The sequence below is a fragment of the Ranitomeya variabilis genome, chromosome 2, assembly GCF_051348905.1.
Source record: "Ranitomeya variabilis isolate aRanVar5 chromosome 2, aRanVar5.hap1, whole genome shotgun sequence".
NCBI classification, from domain to species: Eukaryota; Metazoa; Chordata; class Amphibia; order Anura; family Dendrobatidae; genus Ranitomeya; species Ranitomeya variabilis.
Genome location: NC_135233.1, coordinates 675436233 through 675451064, shown reverse-complemented (window position 1 = coordinate 675451064; position 14832 = coordinate 675436233). Strand labels below are relative to the sequence as shown.

The window sequence follows — 14832 nt, the reverse complement described above, 5'->3', positions numbered from 1 at the left end:
TTGTTTGTCAGACAACCCTTTGCAGATTTGACCAATCTGAATCTGTATTTCATTTTCTTATATGAAACTCAAAAGAACCTTTTACAGTATATAGACCAAGGATTGTGTACTATTAAACACTATGACCCAATTCATCATTTGTGAGGTGTTTTATGTTACTTTCCTTTTTTGTTTTGTGGTATTAGTTGAAGTTTTTGATGCGGTTTGTCGGAAAGACAAAAATGGCATTTGTTCCTGTTTTAACCTCTTTTTGAGGATTTTTGATGACCGAAGTCATACATTATGCAAAATGGCGCAAATATTGCATCAAAATACTGGCGCACTCAAAAACACACCAAGGGGGAATTAAATTGAACTTGCGCCAAATTTTGTCCCTTTTTAAAAAAGTCTCAATTGAGGAATCAGGTAAAAACATCTGGAAATCGCTAAACTCCGCCCACGAAGCATAAAAAAACAAACAAACAAAACAGGCAAGCATATATGAAACAGACTTCAAAAAAGGTAAAAGCGGAATATTGAATTGGATGCTAACAAAAAGTCACAAAACTAGACAAAAAAAGGCGCAAAGGCAATGATGAATTGGGATCTACATGTATACACAATTTTGACATGCATAGCTCTTTTACTTATCGGCTGTGTCCGGTTTTGAAGTCGTTTGATCTCTTGATCTTTTTCTTCAATAGCCTGGCGTAGTAATACTTGGAATTCCCTCTCTTTCTGTAACAGTTCTTCTAGAAGCCTACATCAACAGATCACATTATACAGACAAGAAAGTTTAATAAATCATTGAAAACCAGATTAAATTAACAGATCTTAAAGGGTTCATATACTCCCAAGATACTATAGACAGATTGATTGTTACTGCCAAATCTGGATGTCTATATCTTATTACAGTTTTCTTACCTGTTCGACTCAAGTTTAAGTCTCCCCAATTGCATATTAAGAGATCTGTGAGCACTCTGAGACTCATGAGACACAGTGGAACTGAGAGTGCTTACTCCAGAGGTATGCACGTTGTCCTCATTCACTGCACTAGGCATCTCGCTGGTCTGGTGTGTCGTGTGTCCATTAGGGTCTTCCTCCACCTCAAGGTCATCTTGGTCGGCTGGGTCACTTTCAGAAGTAATACTAAAATGAGGCCGCAGTTCTGGAGAGCGAAAGAGATATATGAGTGTATGCTCTTGCTAATCATGCTAGGAATATATATGGTAAGAAACATTGGTGAGCGTATTAAAGAGGTACAGTGAACTTTTAATAGTCAAGACCAATCAAATAGTAAGCCATACAGACTTACAACTACTGGGCTAGCTAAGTTTGAAACAACATATCAGGGAGCCCCATAGAACATGGGAGTACCTGTGGGAACCATTTAGTGCAATCCAGCTCCCAATAAAATTGTAAGTTTTTTTAAGAAATAAACAATAAAACATATATATAGTAAATTCAAGTGAATCACAACAAGGTTGAAAAAAAGCAGAGATGAAGCCGAACCCACATCTAAACAAGTTTTTTTAGAGATATGCTGTACATAAATCATGAAGAGTATAGTAGGTTATAAAGTTTATCTGGTATCATATACAAGTATATACCTCCACCCAAAAATCATGAAAAGAATTTTTGTAAACACATAATATATAGAAGGAATGTATTTCCCACAGTAGGGTTTATTACTAATAGCACAAATGAATGGAGAAAGATAAGCAATAGCTTAATAAATATGTTTATATAGAGGAAATGTATGGAATAAGGCCAGTGTTCAATTGCCTAATTGATTAGATGGATCTCACAGACGATGGGGGACCACAGCAATAAAAGGCTAGAAGGTATATCCTAATTAAACCTAAACATTAAAAGAATGCATGTGCTCAACAACAATACTTAGGTGGATATGTAAACATATGGCAATTAAAGTGATAGTGCAAAAACAGAGTAATGAAGTAGTCATAGAGCACAGCGATAGAGTAATAGTTAGGAAAAACGTTCAAAATAATCTTCTTACGTTGTAGCAGTTCCATCACCACTTGTGAAGGCCTCAACTTTAGATTCACCCTGCTTCTTTAGGGTGCGTGTATATAGGAGATGTAAAGGTATATGGTATATATAGGGGGTTAAGCCAATGAAGAGCATCACGGGGCGCATACGCAGTCATCCTGGCACTTGTTGTCATGGCGCCTGTGCCTGGCGTGCGTTGCCTAATGCGTTTAGGGTCCTCACGACTTTTCTCCGACATCATAAGAGTCAGGTAGATAGAATTTTAATGCTCGACCCTTTTGGTACTCAGGAGCTAAACCACTGTCTGGGGGAAATACCTGAAGGAAAATGAGAGCTTTGCCACTAGCTATCATATGAGTATGGTCAGCTTTAAGATAATGTGGTAAGGGGGAAATTATTAGACAGTTGAGGTGCCATTATGTCTTTGCCTGAGTTTTATTTTATATTTTTACCTTTTTGTAATGCAGCCCGAACCTAGTTGATCTGGATTAAGTATGAGAACTGGCCTTAGTCTTTGCAATTGGGGGAAACAAGTAACTTAAATTACTCAAAGAAGCTGCATGTAAGGGAAAAATATGTCTTATAAACTTATTTTTAGTGGCATCGGGTACCTTGCTAAGCATGGTTAAAAATCTAAAGAATGATTATATGGACTGGAAATATATATTGACCAGCACAGAAGAAGTTCATCTTCACTAAAATATCTAGCAACTGCCACAAAAAATACATGATTAAATCAATTAAAAATGAATTGCTTTGATACTAGGTCTGATTGATGTTGAGTGTAGGGGTGGACATAGAAGTCTCTGATAAATATTGTAAATACTAACGTACATACAAAATCTGGATTACCTGGTACTAATATGGTAATGGCAGTTTGTACTGCCTTTCGAATGATGCTGTCAAGAGCAAACATCCAGTGTGGCTTGATATTGTGGTTTCGAAGAACTTTGTTGACCTGGTTGCAAAACAAACCAGAATTTATTATATTTCACATGCACACAAATTTGCCAACTTTTAAGTATAGGTGACTCAGATCATTCAGATTTAAAAAATTGGAAAAATTAAGAGGGTAGCTCTAAGTTACAGCCCAAAAGTTCATTATGGAAAATATTAAATAAAAGTATTGAGATGGATTGCCAACATTAAGTGAGTCACCTCCATGTTTATTATATTTCCACTCACCGCATCTTGAAAACCAAACAGGACCATTTGGACTTGACTAATGGCATGACTATCAAAGTCAAGCTCTAGTTTGAGTTTTGAAAGAGTAGAAGCAATTATCTTCCGGTCAGTGGATCTCACAAATTCTCGTAGGCTTGTCACCAGGGTTGTAATATGCTCCCTCTTTAATTTAGTTTCTTCTGTTCCCTAAAACAGAATTATTTTTAGAACGTTGTAACGCAAACATTCTCAAAAGGTAGGTGCCTTGCTTATATTTATTTTTAGTACAACTGTTGGCTCTCTCGTTAAATATTTAGAAAAAAAAGGCAACGGATAGTGCCAAAATCATGCATAAATGAAGATTGGGTAAAAATAAGATCGTCCAAAAGATGCTTTTCTTGGTTATAAAAAGAAAAAAAAAAAAAAAAGAGGAAATGCACACTGTATAATAAAAGGCTAACATTCACATTGCACTGACAAACCTAAATATGTTTTATTGGGATTTTTATGTGATATACTAACACAAAGTAGAAAGTGTTTGTGGAGTGTAAAGGAAATGAGACATGGTTTTCTAATTATTTTAAAAATAAAAATCTGAAAATTGTGACGTGTATTTGCATTCAGTACTGTGTAATCTGATACCACTCAATAAAATTCTGAGTGACCAATTGCCTCCAGAATTCACATAATAGTAAATTGAGTTTACATGTTTGCAATTTATTCTCAGTGTAACTACAGCTGCTCTGTGAAGGCCTCAGAGGTTGAAAACATTAGGAATCAAACAGCATCATTAAAACCAAGGAAAACACCAGACAGGTAAGGAATAAAATTGTGGAAAAGAGTTAAATCAGGGTTAGGTTATAAAAAAATAGTCCAAGCTCTGAACATCTCACTGAGCACATTCAAACCATAATCCACAAATGGAAGGCGTATGGCACAATCTTAAACTTGTAAAACAAATAGAAATACACTGGCGCTCTGCTAAGATAGAAGTGGGGGGGGGGGGGGGCGGAAGGAAAGATAGAGGAACCAAGTACAGCTGCTGGTGATGGACAGGGTCTGTGCAGCACCCCGTGTATGGGAATGATAGTAGATCGATATTAAATGATCACCTGCGCTGTGGTGGTGGCGTGACAAATATGCTAGCTTTTTCCCCTAAATGGCTTTTTGTAAACTGGATCACTGGTAACTTGCTTTCACAAATGGCTTTCTTCTTGCCACTCTTTCATAATGGCCAGATTTGTGAAGTATATAGACTAATAGTTGTTCTGTGGAAAGATTCGGTCACTTGAGCTGTGGATCTATGCAGCTCCTACAGAGCCACCATGGGCCTCTTGGCTGCTTTTCTAATTGGTGTTCTCCTTGCTTGGCATGTCAGTTTTGGTGAACAGCCATGTCTTGTTAAGTTTAAGATTGTAGGTCGATATTAAATGATTACCTGCGCTGTAAGGTGCAACTATAGTTGAGCACTAGAGATGTATATGGGAGCAATACGTCCACTAGAAACCTAAAAGAATGTAATTGCGCACTTACTGAATGCTGCAGTGAACGTAGTCTCCAGGTGCAGATGCGTGGGTCCTCCCGAAATAATGTGACCGGCTCCGTGCTGCAGAAGAAAGAGGCCGGGGGATGGCGGAAGCGCTCAACTCCCCACACAGCAGCTCAGGCAATCGGATGCCGGGGACAGGTAGATACCGCCAACTTCTAGCGTGCCCCGGCCGGAAGCAACGCCGAAGCAGTGGCGGAGTGTGATGGGGGCGTGGCGGGGTGTGACGTCACACGGCTAGTGGGCGGGCGCATATAGGGTTTGTCCAATCCAAAGCGTTTCGAAGGATGCTGTTCTGCCCTTCCTAATGAAGGACAGGGGTTCGTCCAAGCATTAAAGTTTCACTGCTATAGTTTTGGTTTTGCTGTGTTATAGCACCACCCAGTGGTGGATAAATTTATTACCTGTGTTTTTCTTAGTAATCATTAGAGTGTTGCATTCTGGGTTGCACTAAAGCATCATGGGATAGGGGAATTCCCCATTTTCCTCTCTGTGTATTTTCCTGTACACTCGTGTTAATCTGCTGTGTTGGAACTACTTCACTTACTTGCCACCCTGGTTAGTTTATCCGGTAAGATTGCTATCCCTGTTCCTGCAATATAGTGTTCTATAGAATGTGATTACTGTATAGCAACTAGTACCTGGGAAATCTATTATCTGTGAGTTACTGTATGTAGTTGCATGTAGAAGTTGCATCATCCTGTATGCTTTCCCTGCTAGTTATAAGTATCAGTTGTGCTGTTATTTGCCCAATACTTACCCAAATCATTTGTATTCTTATAGTTTTACCGCATTTCAATACCTGTTACCAATAAACAAGTTAGACTACAGAGAACAGTCTGCTTATTTTGGAAGACAGAAGTGGTTTATGCTGTATGTTGGATCACACACCGTATCAACGTGTATGAAGACAGAACAGTAAAACGGAGGCTAAATACCAGCAGGGGCCAGTAAAACGGAAGCTAGATGCCGGGATGACAGTAAAGGGAGGCTAGACGCCAGCGATAGCAAATACCACTTACGCAGCCGCTTGTACCACACCGCACTGCCTGCAGATACCGCAGCGGCCGCCATAGTCACAAGTACCGAGAGTGCAGCCCACCAAGCACGACACGTCTCAGTCCACGCTGAAGTCATTCCTGCCCGCTCTGAGTCGTCCTACAGCCTGCAAACGGACACAAAATGTCTGCAAGTCGAACATCTTCACTCAGGACGAGGTCCCAAACAAACTGCTCCAGCAAGTCTTCCTCGAAAAGGTCTGTCACCCTCGCCCGTGCAGAAGCTGAGGCGGCGAAAGTAAGATCCTCCTTCGCTGCACAAGAGATGCAGTTAAAGTTAAGACAAGCAGAGCAAGAAGCAGAAAGAGCTCGCCTGCAAGCAGATAGAGAAGCAGAAAGAGCCCGCCTGCAAGCAGAGCAAGAAGCAGAAAGAGCCCGCCTGCAAGCAGATAGAAACGCAGATACAGCACGCCTGCGATCAACCTTAGAAAGACTTTCCGCTGAAAAAGAAGCAGCAGCCGCAATAGCCAAAGCTGAGTTCTTAGAAGCTGTGGAGTTTCCTGAATCCGAGGGAGGCAGCGATGCACGTGGACCAGACCTTGATCGACAGGACCCAGCCCAACGCGTCTCAGAATATGTCCACCAACATCCTAAAATTGAAGACAACTCTGATCCGTTACACCAACCAGCCTATACAGATTACCAGAGATCTTTCCTCCAAACACCGTACTGGAAGCAGGAAGGTATACTGCGAAACGACGTCGACCACCAATACCGTCCTACGGAACAGAAGGTACGGCTTCCTCCCAGACTGACAGGGACACCCTTCCCTTCGGAACGGGTTTATACAGACTTTCCTAAGCCAGAAGCTCCTACCAGGTATGAGGATGCACCACACACACCGCATGACAACAGCACACCAGCTCACGTTGGCACTGACTCAGCCACTATGAACTTTGCAAGGTTCTTTACCCGCCGGGAGCTGGTGACCAAGGGACTTGTAAAGTTCACTGATCGAGCTGAAAGCTACAGAGCATGGCGAGCCTCTTTCCAGAATGCCATCAGAGACTTGCATCTTTCCAGTAGTGAAGAGTTAGATCTACTGGTTAACCCTGCTGTTCTGTTGGTCAAAAATGACAGTTTTTGAAATTCTATAATGTTATAAAAATTCAGCGTGTGATTCTGAGACTTGAGGGTCCCTGACTTTTCGTCATTAGGGGGGTACTCGCTGTGGGAATTTTTTTTTTTTTTAATTTTTGTTTACTTTATTTGGTACAATTTTTTTTATGTGAAATCTAAACAGAACAGCAGGGTTAAGTGGCTTGGGAGCGAGTCAGATGAACACGCCAAAAGAATCAGGAACATTAACATAAAGTACCCGCACACAGGACTTCGCATGGTGTGGGAGAGACTCGAAGAATGTTATGGGTCAATAGAAGCTATAGAAAACGCTTTGTATAAAAGAATTGATGATTTTCCCAAGATAGCAAATGAGGGTTATCAAAAGCTCAGGGAACTGAGCGACTTGTTAATGGAGGTACATGCTGCTCAGGCAGAAGGTGACCTACCAGGGTTGGCATTCCTTGACACTGCCAGGGGTGTCAACCCGATTGTCCAAAAACTCCCTTACAACTTACAAGAAAAGTGGGTCAGTCACGGGTCCCGTTACAAACAGGCTCACAAGGTACCATTTCCTCCTTTCAGGGTGTTTGTAGACTTTGTTGCTCAGCAAGCTAAAGTTAGAAATGACCCCAGTTTCGATTTCACTATGTCATGTACCACTGCCTCTGGTGTAAAACCCAGTAAAACACCAGTGGCAGTCCACAAAACTAATGTTAGCTCCACAGGTTTTCCTTACAGGGCAAGTAAGTCTTCTCCAGAAGAGGACAAACCGCAGGATCTCAGCAAACACTGCCCCCTACACAAGAAACCTCATCCTCTGCTAAAATGTAGAGCCTTCAGGGAGAACTCTCTAGAAGACCGTAAGAGTTTCCTAAAGGAAAACAAGATATGCTTCAGATGCTGCGCGACAACCTCACACTTCGCCAAGAACTGTGAAACCAGTGTGAAATGCACAGAATGTAGTAGTGTGGAGCACAACACGGCCTTACATCCTGGACCACCCTCAGGGGTACCGTCGCGAGTAGAAGAGTTTCCGAAAAACAGATGAACATTGACATGGACACCCCCAGTGGTCACTTCTCAGTGTACAGAGATCTGCAAGGAACTCTGTTATGATCCCTAGTGGCTGAGGATCACAAATAGATCAGCAAGTGATTAAACTAAGGACGAGCTCTAGGGAGATGGTAACTGGACTGATCGCAAATCTGAACCTATCCAAAACAACTAGAGGTAGCCGGTGAACGTGCCTAAAAAATTCCTAGACGTCTCGAGCCAGCCTGAGGAACTAGCTACCCCTAAAGAGAAAGAAAGACCTTGCTTGCCTCCAGAGAAATAATCCCCAAAGATATAGAAGCCCCCAACAAATATTAACGGTGAAGTAAGAAGAAGGCACATACATAGGGATGAAATCAGATTCAGCAAAAGAGGCCCACTAGTACTAGAAAGCAGAAAATAGAGCAGGGGTCTATGCGATCAATAAAAAACCCTTACAAAATATCCATCCTGAGATTTCAAGAACCCACACACCAACTAACGGTGTGTGGGGAGAAACTCAGCCCACTAGAGCAACCAGCAAGCGAGGGAATTACATTTTAGCAAGCTGGAACAGAAAACATGATAAACACTGCTGATCAAAAAATGAGCAAACAAAACTTAGCTTATCCTGGATGGACTGGGAGCAAGGTAGTCAGAAGGAATCTGAGTAGCACTGATTACATCGACAGCCGGCAACAAGTGGAAGTAAAACAGAGCTATATAGGAACCTCCCAGAGGATAACGAACCAGCTGATAGCCAGAGACCAGCAGGATAACAGGCAAAGCCACCAGGGGGAGCCCAAAGCAAAAGTCACACCATACCACCAGTGACCACAAGAGGGAGCCTGAACACAGAGTTCACAACAGAACTCGTAGCAGGAAGATCCTGCTCGAAGATCTGTCTTGTCAGAGTATTCCCAGCGAGCCAACGGGATAAGGCAATCAAGGTATACGCAATCTTGGACGATCAGAGCAACAGGTCTCTAGCTAAGTCCTTTCTCTTCGACACCTTCAATATTGATGGTCCCGGCTCTCTGTACTCCTTGAAGACATGTGCAGGTACTGTCGAGACGGCGGGGAGGAAAGCAACTGGATTCAAAGTAGAGTCTATGGACGGTCAAACCTGCTTATCCTTGCCATCAATACTGGAGTGCAACCAGATTCCCGACAACAGGTCTGAGATACCTACACCAGAGGTAGCAGCTCATCACACCCACTTGAGATGTATAGCTCACCTGATACCGGAGCTTGACAAAGGAGCTCCTATCGTCTTACTTCTCGGAAGAGACATACTACGGGTCCACAAGGCTAGAGGACAGATTAACGGCCCACAAAACGCCCCATATGCTCAGAGACTCGACCTATGATGGGTCATTGTGGGAGACGTCTGTTTGGGTGGAGCACACAGGCCGGCTTCAGTCAACAGCATGCTCACCAATACCCTCGAGAATGGACGTCCGTCTCTCTTCCAGCCATGTGAGAGCAGTTTCCTGATTAAAGAATTGCCACACCACACCCCTCCACCTTGTCCATTAGCTGATCCTTCCTGTGAAGACCATGCATGCGACGGTGAGCAAGATCATATAGGGTGCACAGTTTTCCACAGGACAAGAGAAGACAACCAGGTAGCAACGTCCATAGAGGACAGACTGTTCTTGGACATCATGGAGCGAGAAATAGGAAGAGATGAATCAAAGAGTTGGGTCGCACCTTTGCCATTCAAACCACGGAGGCAAGGCTTACCCAACAGCAGAGAACTTGCCTACAGTCGATTTGTCTCCCTTACACGCAAACTGCAGAAGGCGCCAGAAACAAAAGAACACTTCTTTACCTTCATGGAGAGAATATTCCAGAGTGGCCACGCGGAAATTGCACCTGTGCTTCAAGATTCCGAGGAATGTTGGTACTTACCTATTTTCGGCGTGTATCATCTGAAGAAACCCGGTCAGATAAGAGTGGTATTTGACTCAAGTGCCAGATACGAAGGTGTTTCTTTAAACGACATCTTCCTGTCTTGTCCAGACCTCAACAACAGACTTCTGGGAGTACTTCTTCGTTTCCGCAAAGATGCAGTAGCATTTATGGCCGACATACAACAGATGTTTCACTGCTTCCTTGTTAAAGAAGAACACAGAAACTACTTGAGGTTCTTCTGGTACCGCGATAATGACCCCTACAAGGACATCATGGAATATCGTATGAAGGTACACATCTTTGGGAACAGCCCTTCCCCTGCTGTCGCTATCTATGGCCTTAGACATTCAGCCAGAGAGGGTGAAGCAGAGTATGGATCGGATGTAAGATCTTTTGTGGAAAAGGATTTCTACGTAGATGACTGCCTGAAATCCACACCCACAGAGGAGTCGGCAGTCAGTCTCCTGAAAAGGGCACAAGAAATGCTCGCTTCATCCAATTTGAGGTTGCACAAAATTGCTTCCAACAGCCAGAAACTAATGGCAGCCTTTCCCTCTAAAGATTACTCAACCGATTTAAAAGACTTGGATTTAAGTACGGACTCCCTTCCCATGCAGCGGAGCCTGGGTTTACTCTGCGATTTGAAAAAGGATGCATTCACCTTCCAGATCAGCGAAGAAGAGAAACCCTTCACGCGTAGAGGCGTCCTGTCCATTGTGAACAGCTTGTACGATCCTCTGGGATTTGTAACCCCTGTGACTATCCAAGGTAAAATGATGTTGAGAGACTTCACCCGAGAGACGTCCGATTGGGATGATCCGCTTCCCAGCGAAAAAAGAGAGTTGTGGGTAAGATGGAAGAACTCTTTAGAAGCCTTGTCAAGTCTCTACGTGGCACGACCATATGCTTCTGTGCCATCAACAAAAATCAAGATGCAAAGGCTTTGTATCTTCTGCGATGCCTCAACCAAAGCAATTGCGGCAGTGGCATATTTGAAAACAACTGACATCAATGAACAATGCCACGTAAGGCTTGTTATGAGCCGGACAAAACTGGCCCCACTCCGTGAACACACAGTACCCAGACTGGAACTCTGTGCAGCTGTGCTAGCAGTAGAGTTAGCTGAGCTTATCTCTACAGAAATGGACCTGGAAGTCAAAGAAGTCGAGTTCTACACTGACAGCAAGGTAGTGCTGGGGTACATTGGCAATGAAACTCGTCGCTTTTATGTCTATGTCAGCAATCGGGTGCTAAGGATCAGGAGATCCACCGACCCTAAACAGTGGCACTATGTGTCCACAAACCACAATCCTGCGGACCACGCAACCAGATCCGTTGAAGCAAGTCACCTTAAGGACACGACCTGGTTTACTGGCCCTACATTCTTATACCGTTCGACGCCATACATGGACGAGTCAAACATCTTTGAACTGGTAGATCCAGAGGCAGATGAGGAAATCCGCCCTCAGGTATCCGTTCTACGTACGGTGACTAAAGACAATCACCTCAAATCCCACCATTTCAATAAGTTCTCAACTTGGAACTCGCTTGTTCGTGCCCTCGTTTGTTTGATTCATGTGGCTCGGTCCTATAAGTCAACGTCACCCGCCATTCAAAAACCTTGCAAGGGTTGGCATCACTGCAAGCTTGCCTTTACCGTTCCAAGCATGGAAAATGCCAAGAACGTTATAATTCGTACCAAACAACGTGAATGTTATGCCAAAGAATTAGATAACCTCAATAAAGGCCAACTGTTGTGAATTCGGTTTGTGGGCTCCCCCGGTGGTCTGTTATGGTAGTGTCTCTTATGTGCCTTCCTCCATCTCTGATTACCTGTCGCCACCCTCTAGGGGAGTTTCCTATTTAAGGCTGCTTGGCTGTTAGTCACATGCCGGCCAACAATGTGCTAGTAGCATTCTGTTGCATTCACCTGCCTCAAGTCCCAGTTCAGCTAAGTTGAATTTTGTTTCTTGTTTTGTTATTTTTGTCCAGCTATCTGCAATGTGACTCTTCAGTGCTGGAAGCTCTTGTGGACAGAAAATTACTACTCCAGTGGCATGAGTTGTCACTGGAGTTTAAAGTAATTTCTGGATGGTGTTTTTGAATAGTGATTTTTAGGTCGACCGTGAAGTGACTCTTTCCTGTCCTTCTGCTATCTAGTAAGCGGACCTCACTGTGCTAAATCTGCTGTTCATCCTACGTATGTCATTTCCTCTGAACTCACCGTCAATATCTGTGGGGGCCTACTATCATCTTTTGGGGTTCCTCACTGGAGGTAAGGCAGGCCTGTATATTCCTCTTATAGGGGTAGTTAGATCTCCGGCTGGCGCGTGGTGTCTAGGGCATCGTAGGTACATCCCCCGGCTACTGTAAGTGTTGGGTCAGGTTCAGGTCACGGTCGACCTTAGTTTCCATCACCCGAGAGCTAGTCCGTTTTGTATTTTTTTTTTTCCCATGGTCATTGGGGTAACCATAACAGTTTTTTCCGGCCAAACTGTTATGGTTACCCCAATGACCATGGGAAAAAAAAAAATACAAAACGGACTAGCTCTCGGGTGATGGAAACTAAGGTCGACCGTGACCTGAACCTGACCCAACACTTACAGTAGCCGGGGGATGTACCTACGATGCCCTAGACACCACGCGCCAGCCGGAGATCTAACTACCCCTATAAGAGGAATATACAGGCCTGCCTTACCTCCAGTGAGGAACCCCAAAAGATGATAGTAGGCCCCCACAGATATTGACGGTGAGTTCAGAGGAAATGACATACGTAGGATGAACAGCAGATTTAGCACAGTGAGGTCCGCTTACTAGATAGCAGAAGGACAGGAAAGAGTCACTTCACGGTCGACCTAAAAATCACTATTCAAAAACACCATCCAGAAATTACTTTAAACTCCAGTGACAACTCATGCCACTGGAGTAGTAATTTTCTGTCCACAAGAGCTTCCAGCACTGAAGAGTCACATTGCAGATAGCTGGACAAAAATAACAAAACAAGAAACAAAATTCAACTTAGCTGAACTGGGACTTGAGGCAGGTGAATGCAACAGAATGCTACTAGCACATTGTTGGCCGGCATGTGACTAACAGCCAAGCAGCCTTAAATAGGAAACTCCCCTAGAGGGTGGCGACAGGTAATCAGAGATGGAGGAAGGCACATAAGAGACACTACCATAACAGACCACCGGGGGAGCCCACAAACCGAATTCACAACAGCCAACCTGTTTCTAGAGATAGTGTCTTGAAGAAGCTTGATCCAATCATTGACCAGGATGGGCTGTTAAGAATTGGAGGTCGTCTTCAAGAAGCTGAAGTGGAATTTGGGGAGAAACACCCTATAATAATTCCTGGACATCATCATGTCACGACCCTGCTTGTGCAACACCACCACGTCTTGGTGAAACATCAGGGCCGACTGTTTACCGAAGGAAATCTACGAACTGCTGGACTATGGATAGTCGGAGCAAAGCGATGCGTGAGTAAACTCATTTACAATTGCGTGATTTGTCGCAAACTCCGTGGCGGGACTCAAAAGCCGAAGATGGCCAATCTCCCACCAGACAGACTTAGTACAGAACCTCCTTTTACCAACGTCGGACTTGACATATTCGGGCCATGGTCTGTGGTTGCACGGAACACTAGAAGAGTCCAGGCCAACGCCAAACGCTGGGCGGTTATGTTCACCTGTATGTCCATCAGAGCAGTCCACATCGAAGTAATTGAGTCCATGGACACTTCAGGGTTTATAAATGCACTCCGACGCTTCATCGCCATCAGAGGTCCCGTGAAGCACATTCGCTCCGATAGAGGTACCAACTTTGTAGGAGCAGTGAAAGAACTTCAAATTCCTTCCAACCTAGACACCACCAGTGTGGAAAGATACCTGAGTGAGCAGGGGTGTACCTGGACTTTCAATCTGCCACACTCTTCTCACATGGGAGGTGCTTGGGAGAGGATGATAGGAATGGCACGCAGAATCCTTGATTCCATTCTCTTGCAAGCAGGTAACGCAAGACTCACACATGAAAGTTTGACCACATTCCTGGCAGAAGTTTCGGCCATCATTAATGCCAGACCATTGACTTCGCTTTCTAGTGACTCTGAGGATCCGACCATTCTCACTCCTGCCATGTTACTTACTCAGAAAGCCAGCGTTCTCAGCGCTCCACCTGGAGAATTTAGCAACAAGGACATCTACAGACGGCAATGGAGACAAGTCCAAAGTCTCTCCAATACCTTTTGGGACAGATGGAGGAAGCAGTACCTCTCCAAGTTACAACCAAGGAAGAAGTGGCAGACCGACAGACCAAACATCAAAACCGGTGATGTCGTTCTCATGAAAGACAGCCAGTCTCACCGTAATGAGTGGCCACTAGGCCTCATCACTAAAGTATTCCCAAGCAAAGATGGGAAGGTCCGTAAAGTCGAGGTCAAAGTAGGCAAGTCCGGGGAAAGTAAACTATTCCTCAGACCGGTGGCGGAACTTGTCTTGCTGTTTTCGCCAAAGGAACCTGTAGGTGGCATCGGTTGATGCCAAGCGGGGAGTGTTCTGCCCTTCCTAATGAAGGACAGGGGTTCGTCCAAGCATTAAAGTTTCACTGCTATAGTTTTGGTTTTGCTGTGTAATAGCACCACCCAGTGGTGGATAAATTTATTACCTGTGTTTTTCTTAGTAATCATTAGAGTGTTGCATTCTGGGTTGCACTAAAGGATCATGGGATAGGGGAATTCCCCATTTTCCTCTCTGTGTATTTTCCTGTACACTCGTGTTAATCTGCTGTGTTGGAACTACTTCACTTACTTGCCACCCTGGTTAGTTTATCCGGTAAGATTGCTATCCCTGTTCCTGCAATATAGTGTTCTATAGAATGTGATTACTGTATAGCAACTAGTACCTGGGAAATCTATTATCTGTGAGTTACTGTATGTAGTTGCATGTAGAAGTTGCATCATCCTGTATGCTTTCCCTGCTAGTTATAAGTATCAGTTGTGCTGTTATTTGCCCAATACTTACCCAAATCATTTGTATTCTTATAGTTTTACCGCATTTCAATA

The 14832-nt window shown here is 43.8% G+C and overlaps 1 protein-coding gene across 3 annotated transcripts in view; it reads right to left on the bottom strand.

Annotated features, from left to right (window-relative positions):
* MAP3K5 (mitogen-activated protein kinase kinase kinase 5) overlaps positions 1-14832 on the bottom strand; it is a 270104-nt gene that overhangs the window by 7220 nt on the left and 248052 nt on the right. For all 3 annotated transcript variants that reach the window (XM_077289289.1, XM_077289290.1, XM_077289291.1), the window contains exons 24-27: positions 3178-3363; positions 2845-2950; positions 904-1147; positions 627-739 (exon numbers count right to left, since the gene is read on the bottom strand). In XM_077289289.1, coding sequence (XP_077145404.1) covers positions 627-739; positions 904-1147; positions 2845-2950; positions 3178-3363 — 649 coding nt within the window. The remainder of the gene's footprint in view (positions 1-626; positions 740-903; positions 1148-2844; positions 2951-3177; positions 3364-14832) is intronic.